We start from the raw sequence: 17,320 nt of genomic DNA, 5'->3' as shown, positions 1-17,320 counted from the left end.
ATTATAGAACCCAAACAAACCCAGATACCTGCTTTCAGCAGCCGAGGTCTCAGAGCTGGAGCCGAGTCTCAGAGCTAAACCCGGCTCTCAGCAACAGTGACAGCCATAGAAGGTAAATAAATCCCAGAATAAAAAAAAAAAAAAGAAAAAAAGGAGAGATTGGGAGCTTCAGTAACCTGCCAGCCTGAAAACAGCCCTCAGCCCCTCACCCAGACTGACCAGGCACCCCAGTGGATGCCCACCCTGAAGGGGGTGTGACCAGCTGCAAACAGCCATTAGCCCATGATCCAGGCTGGCCAGGCACCCAAGCGGGGCCCCCACCCTGATCCAGGACACCCTTCAGGGCAAACCAGCCGGCTCCCACCCATGCACCAGGCCTCTATCCTACATAGTAAAAGGGTAATATGCAAACTGACCCTAACAGCAGAAAGACTGGGAATGACAGGTCACTATGACACACACTGACCACCAGGGGGCAGACGCTCAATGCAGGAGCTGCCCTTTGGTGGTCAGGTCGCTCTCACATTGGAGGAGCTCTGCTCAGCCACAAGCCAGGCTGATGGCTGCCAGTACAGTGGTGGTGGTGGGAGCCTCTCCTGCCCCCTCAACAGCGCTAAGGATGTCCGACTGCAGTTTAGGCCTGCTCCCCGCTGGCAAGTGGACATCCCCCGAGGACTGCTGGGCTGCCAGAGGGATGTCTGATTGCCATCTTAGGCCCAATCCCCCAGGGAGCGGGCCTAAGCCAGCAGGTGGTCATCCCCTGAGGGGTCCCAGACTGTGAGAGGGCACAGGCCAGGCTGAGGGACCTCCCCTCCGCCCCCCGCCCCCGGCCCCCCCGAGTGCACAAATTTTTGTGCAACGGGCCTCTAGTTATAATATAATACACTATGAACCCGGATTGGAATGCAGCCATAAAAGTTTCCAATACCTTCTTTACTGAATTGAAGTGTCCCACTAGGGTTGCTGACAGAGGGGAAAATTGCATCCTCTCCCACAGGGAAAGTCTGTATGCTTATGCCTGGGCAAGCTGAACTTTCAGGCTACGTACATGCCAGTAACAAGCAGATTGTGTGTGTGTTTACCCCAAGGTCACTTACCAGTTTATAGAAGAGGAGTGAGTGAGAGGTAGGGAAAGAAACCAAAAGTGTACTTCTAGCAGAAGTCCCTCATGAAAATATGGGCCAGGGGACTGAAGGCTCCCCCGACTAATAGAAAGTGTGCTTTATAGATCAGGATATTGTTAATGGGGATTGTTTGGGACTTGACGTGTCAAAAAACTCTCTTGGGCCGTATTACCTATAGAAGACACTTCTCCATTCATTTCCTCCCTAATTAATTTTATTGGCTAAATCATTTCATTAATTTTCTCCCACAGTATAAAAGTGAGGATGGAGTTCATAGGTTTTTAATTTTCATAAGCTTTTTATGAAAATAACCCACCTAATTTATCCATGAAAATATTTCTCACTTGATATTACTGCATCATATCAGACAGGTGTGTGATTTGTATCTACTCTGCAATGCCCTCACTTTTGTCTCTGCATTATTTCTTCTCCCTTTCTTTTGTTTTTCTTAAGGCATTTGTACAGCCTAGAATTACTAGAATAACCCCATAGTTCATATATAATTACTAGAGGCTCGCCAATAATGTGTTTTGTTTGTTTTTATTTTGCAGGATAAAGTAAAGCATTTACAGAAGGCTTTTGCTTCAAGAGTAGATAAATCTACACAGACTGAAGTTCTAGGCTATGATGTAAGTAGCTATATAAAACAATTTTTATCTTCTTTATTGGTATTCAGACTTCCACAAGCTTATTTGCCTCTGCTGCTACTGTGCCCATGCATTGATTTAAAAGAATTTAGTGATGCACTATTCATCTTTTACTCTTAAATAATTCCCAAATACCCTCTAGAACTAAAAAAGATAATTACAGGCACTGACTAGCATAACAATATTTTATAATTTATTTTTAAACCAACATCTCTAAGACAGTCCTTTGAATTAGTTAATTTGCAGACATGTAGATTAATACATAATAGGATACTAGGACAATTTATTTTTAAGGAAGTACTAATTTATTTATTAACAGTGTAATAAAGTTTGCAGTCACCAAAGCTAAGCACAACATTTTTATAATCTAAAACATAAAAGGAAACACAACTTAGCAGAGAAATTTATAAAAAAAAAAATATTTTAGCCCTTGGGCTTTAGTGCAGGCTACAGAAAGTAACCTAATTGAAAGTTAGCATTTTTTCTTCATATGAAATACTTGTTGAACTGTCAAAATAAGATTGTAAAATGTGTTTGAATAGAAGATTGCTTTAAGTAACACTGGATGATTTTGGATAACTTTGATTCAAATACCTATTTTTTCCTTACGTGCAGTTATGAAATTTTCATTTTGCCTAAGTTTATGACTTTAAACTTCATTTTGATGAAAAAATAGAGGCTTTATCTTTATCTGTAGGTAACATTTGTGAGAACTCTCTCTTCTAGTTAAAAACATTTATTACAGAATTATTAGCACTTTATGACAAGTATAAACAGAATAAAGATAATTTTAAGTTGTTCTATGAAGGTATGTAATGGTACAATGTATGTTTATTTGCATGTCCTCATTATATTAAACAACATAAATATGGATATTACTTTTGTGTTGTTTTGCAAAGTAACACACTTAATATAAAGCTATTTGTCTCTATTAGGAAATAAACCAAAGTTTTTAATTCCAGTGAAACTTGGTCTTCAATAGTTACATGCAGTATTTTTTAATTTAAAATAAAAACACTAGAAGCTATGCTTTTATTTTTAACTTTTCTTATATTTATTTTAATATGTTTTTGAGAAACCTAAATTTTCTAGATTTCAGTATTGTGACTATAATTTTTCTTGAATACCAGTGTTATGTATTATTTCAATGATGTTAATGCTTCATATTTTAAGAAAAATTATTTTTATTAAGTTTAAAGAGGAATTTCCATACATATTTCAATATTAATCTTTTTGGAGGAGTTTTTTTCCTCTTTAAAAGTTTTAAATACACAGTATTTGCATATCTGTGCCTAGGATGTAAACCCAGTATGTATTTTTACAAATAATAGCCAATATATTTTTAAATCTTCAAGCCAGAGAGTTTTCCAATAAGTAATGAATCCAGAGTTCCCATAAAATCATATCCCAATATAACAAAAGCACACAACACAGGAACAAGTTAACTTATAGCCCTGTTTCAAAGCCTTGAATTTTCAAATAAGTTAACTGAGTTTCGAAAAGTGAAGTCACTTGTTCACTACCACATGGTAGTGGTAAAATCTAGTCTTTTATGAAAAGTAATGTTTTCTTAAAAAAATGTGGAATACCTTTGAATTTGGACAAATAGTCCATTTTACCCAATATAAGGAAATTATATTTGGGAGATTGAATTCTAAGTGTCTAAATGTCTGAATAAAAATATAGGATGTATGAGATCTGTAATCCTTAGGACTGCTTGTGAGCAAGAGCTGCTAAAAAATGAATTGCTTGGGGGAGAGGGGAGGCGGAGTGCTAACTAAGCTGAAGCTACTAGCAGCAGCGTGTGTATTTGCCCATCTTTGCCTCATAATTTTGTTGTTTCCACATACATTTTTTTATATCAGAGCTATCTAGTTCTCTAACCATGTAAATAAAATTAAAGTCACAAACAGAGTTAATCCTTAGTATTAAGTCCTCATTGTCAAATCCTCATTGTTCCTATCTTTTTTCATATCTGACAGTGAGAACTTAATGTATTTGACTGGATTGGGTTATGTTAAAGAATAATGATTTCTTGGTAGTGAGTCCCTAAAGGGTTTCCTTGTACAAGCGTCTGTTATTATTTTGGTAATTGTTAACATAGACTAATAATCTTTTTTAAAGACTTCATGTAAACAATTCTTGATAACATATTCTAGGATATCATCATCAGAATTAGAAAATTAATTACCAACTATATTCATATAGACCTCGATGCCAGTAACGAGAGGTAACTGTTGTAATGAACTTCAGAGTATTCTCCCTGGGGAGGAAGAATTTTAAATAAGTTAAAAATAAGTAAAGCATTTTAAAAGTGTTTCTTGTGTGACTATTTGGAATATATGATTCATCAGTAGTGTAATTTTTCCACAACTAGGACATATCTTCTGTACTTTTCAATATTTGTTTATAAATAATTTTCACATTTTATATGCAATAAGAATAATTAGTCTTTTAAATTATAATATTTTGTTTGCATTTTTTTTCTCAGGAAATGTAGTTTGACATAATTTTTCACAAATATATATATAATTGAGGCCCAGTGCATGGATTCATGCACCGGTGGGGTCCCTCGGTCTGGCCTACGGGGATTGGGCCAAAACTGGCTCTCTGACATCCCCTAAGGATTCCCAGATTTCGAGGGGACAGTTCTTGGGTGATGAACCCTGGAATCGGGCTCCCTCCTCTCTGGTTCTGGGTGCATCACCCAAGAACCGCAGCTGACAAGTCACCGCAGCTTGCTAGCTCCTGCGTTGAGCGTCTGCCTCCTGGTGGTCAGTGCACATCATAGCTACCTGTCGGCCAGTCAAACGGTCGCTTAGGCTTTTATATATATAGATACCCACATAGAATATACTTCTTTATAATTTGTAATACTATTTGTTAGAAAAAAATAATGAAAAATCTTGTAAATATCTTGCATGTTATTGATGATTCTTATACTCCCTTCTTCCTTCCTAAAGCTGCCAAACACTAGCCACAAATTTTTCTTTATGGATCATTATAAATCATGTTTTAGTGATAAGATTGCCAGACTATAAGAGATTACAAGTATGCATTACTATAATTTCCTTGGGAAGATAGCTGTTGTTACACATTTTGCTTAAGATATGAAATAGAATCCCCATTAGATCTTAATTATAGTGAAAACTATTAAAATAAATTTCTAAAAATTCACTACAGTGAATTAGTTCAAAGATTTGTACAATAAACTACTCTATCCTGTACCAGATTCATCAGGAGATTTAAAACTAATGTTAGTGTACAATGTGCTATAATTTGGCACATGGCACAAATTATTGAAAAGTAAATCCAGAGTGCCTTGGCAAAGCCTGTAAACACAGTAGTTCTTGTGATGAAGGAGATTGTTAAATAAATGATGAATGTGTCTTAAATAATCAATGCCAATTTAACCTCTTTCACCTTCCTCTGTCTGCACAGGCTTAGTTTATTGAGAGATCAAAGAATAATTTCTTAGGTGTCACTTGTGTTATTAAAACAGGGTAGAAGATGAATAGATGTAGTCAAGTTAGCAATGCTGCCGATGATAAGATTACATTAAGAGGTGGGGAAGATTCTCCTGATTGTATCAACTAAATAAATAGATGCTTCAACATAGCATATAAGCTGTCTGTAAACATAGTTTGAACTACTGGAAATAACATTTTGGTTAAAATAACTGAGAATGAATATCCACAATCCTCAGTGAAGATTTTATATTCTGACACTGAGAAAATGCAGGTACTTTTATTAACTTGACATATTTGTGGGTAGCTTTGTTTTCTCAACTTTCTTTTGATGTTCTAAGAAGAGTGCCTTTTTAAATGTGGCTAATTGACTAAGTGCACATGGTCTTTTCAATTACTGCCTGAACGTGGAACAGTCATAGGGTTTCTAAGTTGCTCTTTTAGGCAAAAGTGCTAACGTTTTAAAAAGGTTCTTCTTTTCATTCGTGAATGTTTTGCTCTTACATTTAATAAGTGTTTTTAGTAGTTTTGAACTTTCAATTATTTATATTTTCTTTGAGTTTTGAAGTTATTGGCTCTATGTCATCAAATATAATTTATCACTGCTGTCTAAATGCCATTAGTGGTTTTAATTTGCTTATTTAAAATGGACTGAATTGTGACATCACACATATTTTGTCTCAGCCACATATGAATGAAGCATACATCAATTTGGAAATGTGTTCTCAAAACACTGTGTTTTTCAAATATTTTAGCACATTTTCCAAAATGTGAGATTTGCTTTATAAGTGTAGTTTTCTGCCTATATGCTAGGGGAAAAAAATTATAAATACACATTTTGAAAAACTGCTCAATGCTTTCTGTGTAGTCTCAATCTATACTACTTTTCTTAGATTTAATTTTGGAGAGCTCCTGGCACAGTTAGTAGTGTGCAAGGAGTTCTAGCTAATATGAAAGTAGTTTATCATGTAAGTAATAAAATTATTATTTTTTACTGTACTTGTTTTATTAGCTATTGGACAAAGCTATTTTTGTTATGGTAATGTATTATGCCAGCCTTATGGCTTAAGCCTAATCCTAAGAATTGAATAACTCTCAATTAAGCTCTCATCTTCCTGCTAATAAACTATAGTTTCTACCTGGGATTCATTTGTTCCTACCATCTCCTTTAATTCAATACTTCTAATCAGGCATCAACATGCCCAGCATTTAGTAGATGAGTGTGGCCCCCACACGCTTTATTTATATTTATTTATCTCACGTGTTCCTGTTTATTTTTATAAATTAAAAAATCAGGCTTAAAAACTGAATGATATATTTCAAGTTGTCTTTTGGACTACAGGTTTTAATATTGCAGTAAGGACCAGTTCAGACAAGAACATTGATTAGAAACAATTACAGGAAACATGATCACTTGCTGCAGGTGCTTATTAACATTCAGTGGAGAAGCTCCCCCAGTGTTGAAGTTCTAAGGGCCTCACTGTTAAAATCTCTACATGCATTCATTCAACAAATATTACTAACTGACCGCTGGAAGCCAGGCCTTGTTCTCTGTACTTGAGATACATCCTTTAATCAAACAATAAATATGCCCTCATAGAGCTTCCGTTTTGTGAGGGAAAACTTATAATAAACAATAAATATAAAACATCATTAAATTATTTAGTATGCTAGAAAGTCTTAAGTGCATTTAGGAAGGAAAAATAGCATAGGGAAGGGGTGATTGTGAATGTAGGGACTGGGGTGAGGGTTATGATCAGAGATTTTAAACAAGGTGATCTAGGCAGGTCGGAGAGTGAGATGGAAGGTGGAATACATGGAGGAGGTGAGATGAAAACCACAGTCAGTCAGAAAACCTTTTGTATGTGTGCTTCCTGAACACCTTCAGTCGGTGAGAACCAATTGCTTTGCTTGCTGCAGCCATGGGTAAGAACAGTTGGCTTCATTTGGAGGCTGTGCTGTGTGGGAAACAATGCATTTGGTACCATTAAACCAGTGATTCCCAAAGTGGGCGCTACCACCCCCTGGTGGGCGCTGCAGCGATCCAGGGGGGCGGTGATGGCCACAGGTGCATTTGTTTTAACTTTTTTTGTATTACTTTTCTATTCTGAGTTCAATAAATAGTTTCATAATTTCAAACTTCAATGTTTCTAATTTACACCTTTCTTTACTACATTTTACGCAAAAGGTAGAAACATTAATACATATATCTTTCTGTTTAATTGCTATTAAATTTTTTTTCTTAAAAATATATTTTAATTGATTTTTTACAGAGAGGAAGGGAGAGAGATAGAGAGTTAGAAACATCGATGAGAGAGAAACATCGATCAGCTGCCTCCTACACATCTCCTACTGGGGATGTGCCCGCAACCCAGGTACATGCCCTTGACCGGAATCGAACCTGGGACCTTTCAGTCCGCAAGCCGACGCTCTAGCCACTGATCCAAACCGGTTTCGGCTAATTGCTATTAAAATTTTTAAAAAATTAATTTCCAGGGGGCGCTGAGTAATATTTTTTCTGGAAAGGGGGCGGTAGGCCAAATAAGTTTGGGAACCACTGCATTAAACCTTACACTCAGACCCAGTGCATGAAGAGATTTTACACCAGAAAAACACATACTGTGTGAGGGAATAGTCCGCTCAGAACTCTCAGAGCACATGCCCTAGAATAAGACTGAGAAGAGAGTTGGGGAGACTCACCCAAGCTTTGTCAATTGAATTTGCTTTTCCTCTTTTTTGCACGCACCCTCTCTACCTCCTTCTCTCTCTGTGTGCCACTCTTCTTCTAGAGTCAAAGTTATATACGTCAAATGTAAAGTTAATGTCAATGTAAGAAATGTCCAAACCTGTAAGGATTTTTATGAGTTTATTTGAGCCAAACTGAGGACAGATGCAGGGAAGCAAAACCTTAGTGGATTGAGAAAATGCTCTGGAAAATGGCAGGTTTGCACCTTATTTTATGCATTACAATCAAAAGAGGAGGCATAAGTGGGTTTCAGGTTACATGAAATGCATTGGTGGTAGATTAGGAAGGTAGGAGAAAGCAAAGTGGGGAAATCTCTGGGACTGGATATAAAGTAAACGGATAGATACATACTTCTTTCACATAGGTGGGTGCAGGTTAGTTAACAGTCAACAGTTAACAATGATAATGAGGGGATTTGTGGGCTCCCAGTCTGGTAAGGTGTTTGCGCATTGAGGGGTCCAAAAAAGATTTTGTTATTCCAAAAGCATGTTATCAGGTATGTTATCCTCTGTGCAAAAAGATGACAGTTAAGGTAAAGATGTCCTTTGTTGGGGATAAATACCCACCTAGGACATAACTACAGGCCATGAACTGCTTTTGGTTAGAAAGTTTCATTTCATACCATTCTGTGTGGTTACTTTAGGTCTCTGAGTTTATAAGGCCATCATGCATGCCTCACCTGAGCTTGTCAGGCTTAAGATGTGGTCCCTTTTCATCCACATTTAGATTTCGTTGTATGTTAGCGCATCTCGTTTATCAGAGGTGTGCCAGTAAATGGACATAGACAGCATTCAATAATTACTTGGTGAAAATAAAGGCATTAACTAAAAGGCTGTAATGTTACTACTATGATACTAAAAATCTATAACAAATTATTATGTATTATTTTACTGTATTTACAACAAAAACTACAGACGTGCCTATTGCTATCCCACATTTTATTTTATATTATGTTGTTGCATCTAACACATTTTGAAATGGCTCTGTGTGCCTTTTAGAACAAAGCATTCAATGCAGATCAGCATATACAACCTGTAATTTTAAAACCTAAGCATGTACATTCAGTTGCTTTTGCAGTATTGCACTGAACGCTCCTTTGTAAAATCCCGAATCTTTATCTACGAGCCAGAACATTCCTGGAATGTCTCCAAGTCTTTAATTCAGCTTTGACTACAAATAATTAAGTAGCTGATAATTCTTTTGTTAAGAGAATTTGTGTTTAAAATCTTTATGAGGAGGAAAGCAAGGCTAGGTATTGACTATTAAAGCTGTTATGATTATAAAAATGTTCATTAAAATGAAACAATAAAAGAACAAATACAAAATATTTTGTGTAGTTTAAATTATGTAGGGAAGGAAAAATAACTTTATCTCTACTTTCTAGGTTCTTGACTGAGATCCTCCCTCCCCCCATAATAAGAGACAGATTAACATTAATGGGAGAAAAACAGAAATTTAGTAACATGTATACACATGGGAGATACTCAGGAAAATTGAGTAACTCCCCAAATGGCCCAATCCACCGTCTTAAATAACATCTCCAAATAAGGACAAAAGAAAGACGCTGTGGGGGACGAGAGGACACCAGTATGGGAGGTGACCAGGAAACACATGGAAAACAAGGTTATGGTTGTAACGCAGATTTAAGTGGGTGCCTAGAGTTTCTAGACATTAGTCATCCTACTCTTTCTGGTACTAAAAGGGAGACACCCTTAAAAATAGAGTTTTCCCTTATAAATGTAAATGTCTCCTACAGAGGGTAACTTTTACTTGTTAGAGCTTATCCTTTATCTGCAGTTTCTTAAAAATAGCCATCTCTAGATAATTTACATGTCAAAGAGGCATATGTTAGGTTGGCAAATTCTGTTCCTCTTCACTAGCATATATCTTCTGCCAGTAAAAGAATGGTTAATGATTTTAGGAGGGGGAAGACATTAAAATATTCGATTATTAGTATGTTGATAAACCAATTCAACCAAGCAAATTTGAAGATCTAGTTGGCTTTATTAAGCAATTCATGAATCTTGCATCATTCTATCTAACAAATAGAAAGGCAGTCCAAGGGGTAGTACATATGGGAGGGTTTTTAAATTATTACTTTTAGATCAGGGCACCATCTTTTGGGAGAAAGGGAACGGCAAGGGATCTTATCATGCAGATTGCTTCTTCTTTCTAAGGGGCATGGAGAAGGCCCTATGGCAGATTAACTCATTGGTATTGACCAGGAAATTCCAAACTGGTTGATAAAGATTATGTTTCTGGGAGGTTGAAATGGCAATTAGGCAAGGTATTAAATCTAGGTTTGGTCATCATGGGCACAAGTGATACCGTTTGTTCTCTAACAAGTATTTCAAAATGAAGAGATAAGGTTTTTAAATAAGTGAATGTAAAGAACTACAGGGGAAAAAAAGTTTTATAAATGTTTGGCTTCATACCATATATTAGGTCTGATCAAATAATCAAATTGATATCCCCTCCCCTGTCCTTCATAACTGACATGCCCTTTCACTTAGACCATGTTCCATTTGCTAAGACCAGTATCTTTGCCCTCTGGATCTGCCGAGGATCTGCTAGGAGAATTCTCCACCAAAAAAGCCCGCATAGAGTCGTTTAAAACTTTGACTTCCCATCCCTTAGTGCTGGCACCATTAGGGGGCTCAGCTCATCTGGTTTCTAGGTGATCTACTAAATTTATAATTCTTTACCATTTTCGGCCTTATACTTTCCTCCTTCAGCAACCCTAAGACCAAACAGGTGATGGAATGGAAATTTGCATAATGTTGCATTTCAGAACATTTCTAAAAGAGAACCACAGGTCGCATTGACCTTGTAAACAGGAAATGATACTATGTGGCCCTTCATTATTAAAAATGATAATTAGTACTTGAAGTTTCTAAAGCTGAATTACTCTAAAGAGAGTATAAATTGCCGATCAAATACATAAATATTAAGAATTACTTATACATCAGAATTACTTTAGATGTGTCATTATTTTAAGGGTTTTGTGCTGAAGTATGGTAGCAATCATCTCAGGTAGAAACTGTACTTATTTGCTTTGTTTAAAAATAGAAAAGTTATTTTGATTTTCTGAATTATATAAATCATCCCATTCGATTGAATGCCTTATTGATGGTAATGTGAATACCCCATTGGTTGTGGTCATACTGGTTTTAGAAAGCACATTCCTCTGTACCTGGGAACCAGGACAGCACAATTATCCCAAGACCCGAGGGTTCCAGATAATGTGTCCCTGTCAACTCAGTGGTCCCAGACCCGAGGGCACTAGATAATGTGTTTCTGTCAACTCAGTGGTCCGAAGACCCAAAACTATAATTAATCTTTGTAGATACCTAATCGGCTCAGTCTTGCTTCTGTAACTGCTTTGTGCAAACCAGGGTCCTCATTCCAAACCCTGGGATGTAATCAATACCTTTGTGATCTTTGCCTATATAAATCTGATGTTGGGGCTAGGGAGGGCACTGCGAGATTTGGGAGAGCGAAATGCCCTCTCGTAGTCCCGGATTTGCAATAAATGTGACTCTTTAATTCGACTTCTTGAGGTGTCCTTGTGTGATTCGAGGGGTACATTACAACAGTGCTTATAAATGAATTTATAGATTTAGATTTAATCCAACAAATTAAAGGAAATTTGTTTAAGGTATAATAGAGAATAATTTTCAGAAAGAAAAGTATTCTAAACAGGTTTATTATTTTCTTGCATTGCAAAAGTAAAACATAATAATTGATGAGTTGTATGGTTTTTCTTAAGCCTACAAAAAAACTAATGTTGAACTGGAAATATAGTATTTTCTTAGCTTTTCAAATTTTAAGAAACACTTAATATTGTTCCAAAAATGTTGTTTAAAAGTCTTTTTTATTTTTTAATTTATGGGAAAGTTGTTACAAATCTTAGTTGAATGTGAAAGGATTAACTTTTTTTCTTTGAGGGAACATCTGTAGTCACTCGCTCTTAGGCCTTTAGCAATGTGAAACTAAAATGAATTTAACAAAAATTATACAAATATACATAATTTGCCTGTTGTGAATATATGTGTTATTTTCTACTCTTTAAAAGTTTTTCCTCCATCTTGATTTTTTTTTAGTAGGTTAAACATAAACACTGAATCATTATCTGTAACTATATTACACTAGAGCAGTGGTTCTCAACCTTCTGGCCCTTTAAATACAGTTCCTCATGTTGTGACTCAACCATAAAATTATTTTCTTTGCTACTTCAGAACTGTAATGTTGCTACTGTTATGAATCCTAATGTAAATATCTGATATGCAGGATGGTCTTAGGCGACCCCTGTGAAAGGGTCATTCGACCTCCAAAGGCGTCACGACCCACAGGTTGAGAACCGCTGCACTAGAGGCTCAGTGCACGAAATTAGTGCACTGGGGGGGGGGGTCCCCTCAGCCTGGCATGCACCCTCAGCCTGGCATGCACCCTCTTGCAGTCCGGGAGCCCTCTGAGGATGTCTGACTGACAGGTTAGGCCGGTTCCCCACCACTGCCAAAGTGCTTGCCAGCCATGAGCCCAGCTTCTGGCTGAGCAGTGCTCCCCCTGTGGAAGGTCACTGACTACCAGGGGGTAGCTCCTGCGTTGTCTCCCCACTGGTGGTCCGTGCATGTCATAAAGACCAGTCATTCTGCCTTTGGGCTGAAACCAGATCTCTGACATCTCCTAAGGGGTCCTGGATTGTGAGAGGGTGCAGGCCAGGCCGAGGAACCCCACTGGTGCACCATCAGGACCAGGGAGGGATGTGGGAGGTTGGCCAGGTGGGGAGGGACCGCGGAAGTGTCCAGCCCATCTCGCTCAGTCCTGATTGGCTGGACTCCAGCAGCAAGCTAACCTACGGTTGAAGCGTCTGCCCCCTGGTGGTCAGTGCACATCATAGCGACTAGTCGACCTGTAGACTCTATGCCCCTGGTGGCCAGTGCATGTCATAGTGGCTAGTTGACCAGTAGACTGTCTGCCCCCTGGTGGTCAGTGCACATCATAGTGAGCAGTTGAGCGGCCTTAGCATATCATTAGAATATTACGCTTTGAATGGTTGAATGGACCACAGGACCACCAGACACTTAGCATATTAGGCTTTTATTATATAGGATGTACATAAACATATATGTATCTACATATATTTTTGGCATTTCATATATAATGAATATTATACTATATATTAATAAGAACATTTTAATTTCATAGTTAAATGACTGCATATTATTCAAACATTTAAACATTTTTTACATTTTTTTTCTTTGAAAGAACTGCATTATCATATAGCACAATTCCCTTTAAAAGGGAGTTTTGAAAAATCTGACAAAATTGTATGTTTTTTCCCCTCCACCCAGTAATGCTGTCTCCACAAATCTATCCTGAGCATGCACATTCATACAAAATAACGGCCTCTCCATAAAGATTTTCCTTAATGGGCATTATTTGTAACAGCTAAAAGTGAAAAATACCACAAATGCCCGGGCTGTTTGATAACGGCTCCTATTCACAAAATGTAAACTTTCTAAAAGGGCGTGGGGAATGTTCAGATATAGAGGAATCTCTAGACTACATTAGTAAGTAAAACAATCAAGGTGTGAAGCAGTTACAGAGTTTTCATTTTCATAATATTTTGTATATGTGCAGACAACAGAATGAGAGCAGAATAATAAAAATGTTTATCCATAGAGAAAGCAAGAAAGAAGTATAAAATAGTGCAGAAGAGATGACATTAAGTTGAAATTTCTTGAGTATATATTTTAATACCTTTTTTGAGAAAAAGAAAACTGAAGGTTAAAATCCATTTGAAATAAACTTAATTGTACATCAACTTGGTATCATAACCACAGGGGGAAAACATTTTTAAAAGTGATTTGAAACCCTTTCTCTGGTTGTACATTTAGTTGGCTCTAATTTAAGGACAAAGAAAACTGCAAAAAAAAAAATCTAAAACTTGACAGTAGTAAAATTATATTGCTACTGTAATAATAATTATGAAGCTATTTATATATGATGTAATATCCAATTAATAATTATGGTATACAATTCAACTAATAATTCAATCGAACTTTACTAGTACAGGGTAAGAGAAAAAAAGTATAAAGTATGAAAATTAAAAAGGGAAAAAACCTGTAATATATTCAAATAGAAATTATCAATATGAAATAATAATTTACTAAAGAATATATATTTATCTCTTCCTACTGAAAGAGTATAAAACAATAATCAGAAAAGTCTAGCCTCAATGGACACAGACACTGGGGCAGTGAGGGCTTGCCTGGGGTGGGAATGGCTGGTGGGGAGGGTCAATTGGGGGAAAAGGAGACATATGTAAAACTTTAGACAATAAAAAAAAAAGAAAAGAAAAAAATAGCCTGAAATAATTCAATCTGACAGTCCTAACTTTCAGTATACAGTAAACACAGGAGGTAGGTGGATACGTAAAACAATACCACAGTCAACAATCAGACAAGTCCCAAATGAGCAGTATTCTAAGACCACTGACATGTACCTTTAAAAAAGAAAGTGTCATTAAAAAATTGGGGGGTTGCCCTAACCAGTTTGGCTCAGTGGATAGAGTGTCGGCCTGCGGACTGAAGGGTCTCAGGTTCGATTCTGGTCAAGGGCATGTACCTTGGTTGTGGGCACATCCTCAGTGGGAGGTGTGCAGGTGGCAACTGATAGATGTTTCTCTCTCATCGATGTTTGTAACTTTCTATCCCTCTCCCTTCCTCTCTGTGAAAAATCAATAAAATATATTAAAAAAAAATTGGGGGGTTATTATTACTAAAGAGACTAAAAAGACATAATGACAAGTGCAATCTGTATATGTAATTGTGCATGGGTGGGAGGGATGGAGAAACAAATGAAAGGACAATTGTGGCAACTCTTAGTTACTGAGTGTAAGTGGGCCCTGTGCAGGTACCAGTTTTTCTATTTTTTGACTTGCTTAGAATTTTCCCAGTGAAAAGAAAGGCTATTTTTCCTTTTCTTTTCTCTTTTCTTTCTTTCTTTTTTTTTTTTTAATTAGAAGCAAGATTTATATGGTATTTAAATGCATGTACAGAACTAAATCTTGGGTTGGGCAGTTTAGTAATCCCATGTATTTAAAGGATATTTAAGGAAATTTGAATAAGTACAGTTATTAGATAACATGAGAATATATTGACATGGAAAGATAGAAGTTACTGACTGGGAAAAAAGTCAGCAAGTATAGTAACTTAAAAAAACACACACACAAAAAAAATGAATGCAGGGTATGGTCTCATTTTGTTAAGGAAGAAAATGTGAAAATTAATACTCAAAAGTTGATAGAATCACCTCTGCTTGTTAGGAATATGGCATTTTATATCCTTATTTCTGCTTATATGTTTTTCTCACATTTTTCAATGAACACATGTGCCTTTATAATAATAATGTTTGTAATTTCAGGATAGAAATATATTATTTAAAAAAGCAAACTCACCAACACGGCCATAAGGATATGAAATTATGTTTGTATATTGTATTTAATTTCAAGTACTACTTTCATTCAAAATAAAATAACTTGAAAATTTTTGAGGAAACAAAGTTAGACACTTTTCTTCTAAAATGTAATTATTAAAAAGTAAATATTCGACCTAGCTGGTTTGGCACACTGGAAAGAAAATTAGGCTGCGGACTGAAGGGTCCTGGGTTCAATTCCAGTCAGGGGCACATGCATGGCTTGTGGGCTCAATCCCCAGTAGGGGGTGTGCAGGAAGCAGCTGATGGATGATTCTCATCATTGATGTTTCTATCTCTCTCTTCCTCTCTGAAATCAATAAAAATGTATTTTAAAAAAGTAAATATTCAATGTTGAATTTTTATTCCAATTTAACAATACATTGAATGCATTATGTTTTAATGCCCAAGATGATCTAATTGTAACTGATTTTCTTAATTTACAATATTCCCAGAGTGATGAATCATAAAAGATAATTGTATTTTTCAAATTATTGTTGTTTCTACAGAGTTGTCATGGGGAACCACTTATTCTCATTAGTTGAGCTTTAATATTTCTTTGCAGTCCTCTCTGTGTTCTTCTAGCTAAAATGACAGAGAAATAGTGGGGGTTTGTCCTTGCTGTTTGGGCAACTCCTAGAATATTATACACTTTTATGGTAAGAGAAGTGTTAGCATTATATGTTTTAATGACATTTGTCTCTGAATATATTCATGGTGTTATATTTTTCACTTCATTTTACTAACATTTTCTATAATATTAAAAGGTGAAGCTGTATTAGAGTTTTATTAAAAATAATGAATGCCAGGAAGTTTAAAATATACTTGTGAAATGACAAACAGTACAACTTAATGGGTTTCATTGGCTAGGAATTTTTCATTTGCCCAATTGAGCATGGCTCAGTTAGGTTTCATCGCCTTTGGGAAGATAATTGTCTATTCTAAAATAAAAGTGCTAAGCTCTTTGCAGAAGCAGGTGCTTATAGGGGGGGAAAATGCAGTTTTAGGCCAGGGGCAGTTTGTATTTAGATAATCATAAGAACGTGTTGGTGAGAATGTGTTTAAGGTATTCCTGTCTGTCTGAACTCGTTATGACAAGAGAGGTTAAAGCAAGGCACAGGATATTCTGACTGTAAAGCTCGGACTTTGTAAGTGACTTCTAAGGGGAGTTGATTATAGCTTATGGTGACATTGGGCATGGAAGAGAAACTGGTCACCAGGAGGACCAGGGAGTAATTAACATCATGGGCTGATCGGAGTTTTTGAGGGTAAATCCTGCAGACGGAAAGGATATCCGCATTAGCAGCATCCTGGGAGAGGTATGGATGACAGCACTACCTTTCCAGGCCAGTGTCCATGTAAAGGTAAGAAGGAGAAAAAGGAAGGTTTTCAAATTTGGGGTTAAAGTACGGAATTATGATTTGGCATCATGGGTGGAAATAGTCTTCTTGAGATAAAGTCTGGTGGTGGGAGTGCAAGAATCCAGCCGTGCCCTCTTCATTTGAGATGTGGAGCCAGGGTCCCAGGCCCTGCAGCTTGGCTGCTGTGTTGATGGCTAAGAGAAGTTGATAGGGTGCCTTCCCGAGGTACAAAGGCACATTATATTTTTATGTCTCTTCCAACTCGAGTTCAGATTTCAAAGAGGAAAGTTAATGGAATCTGTTTGGAAAGGCTTCTTCAACCTGTTGGAAATAGACAGTGGTGAAATACATTAGAGATTTGCAATATTGTATCATTTCAGGATAAATGAGAGAAGTGCCAATATGCCATCTGACCAGAAGGGACATGAGTATGTATCCCTGTGATAATTCCATAAGGAGTTAATTTGTGATTTCCATTTGGTGTGCTCCCGAGAGT

At 36.8% G+C, this 17,320-nt stretch overlaps 1 protein-coding gene across 2 annotated transcripts in view; it reads left to right on the top strand.

The window, feature by feature from the left end:
* CCSER1 (coiled-coil serine rich protein 1) overlaps positions 1-17,320 on the top strand; it is a 942,549-nt gene that overhangs the window by 647,896 nt on the left and 277,333 nt on the right. For both annotated transcript variants that reach the window (XM_081109402.1, XM_081109401.1), the window contains one exon: positions 1,676-1,753. In XM_081109402.1, coding sequence (XP_080965528.1) covers positions 1,676-1,753 — 78 coding nt within the window. The remainder of the gene's footprint in view (positions 1-1,675; positions 1,754-17,320) is intronic.

Source organism: Myotis nattereri, assembly GCF_964212035.1.
Source record: "Myotis nattereri genome assembly, chromosome: 1".
In the NCBI taxonomy this organism is placed as follows: Eukaryota; Metazoa; Chordata; class Mammalia; order Chiroptera; family Vespertilionidae; genus Myotis; species Myotis nattereri.
The sequence above is the reverse complement of the archived record's forward strand: the minus strand, read 5'-3'. Positions and strand labels throughout refer to the sequence as shown.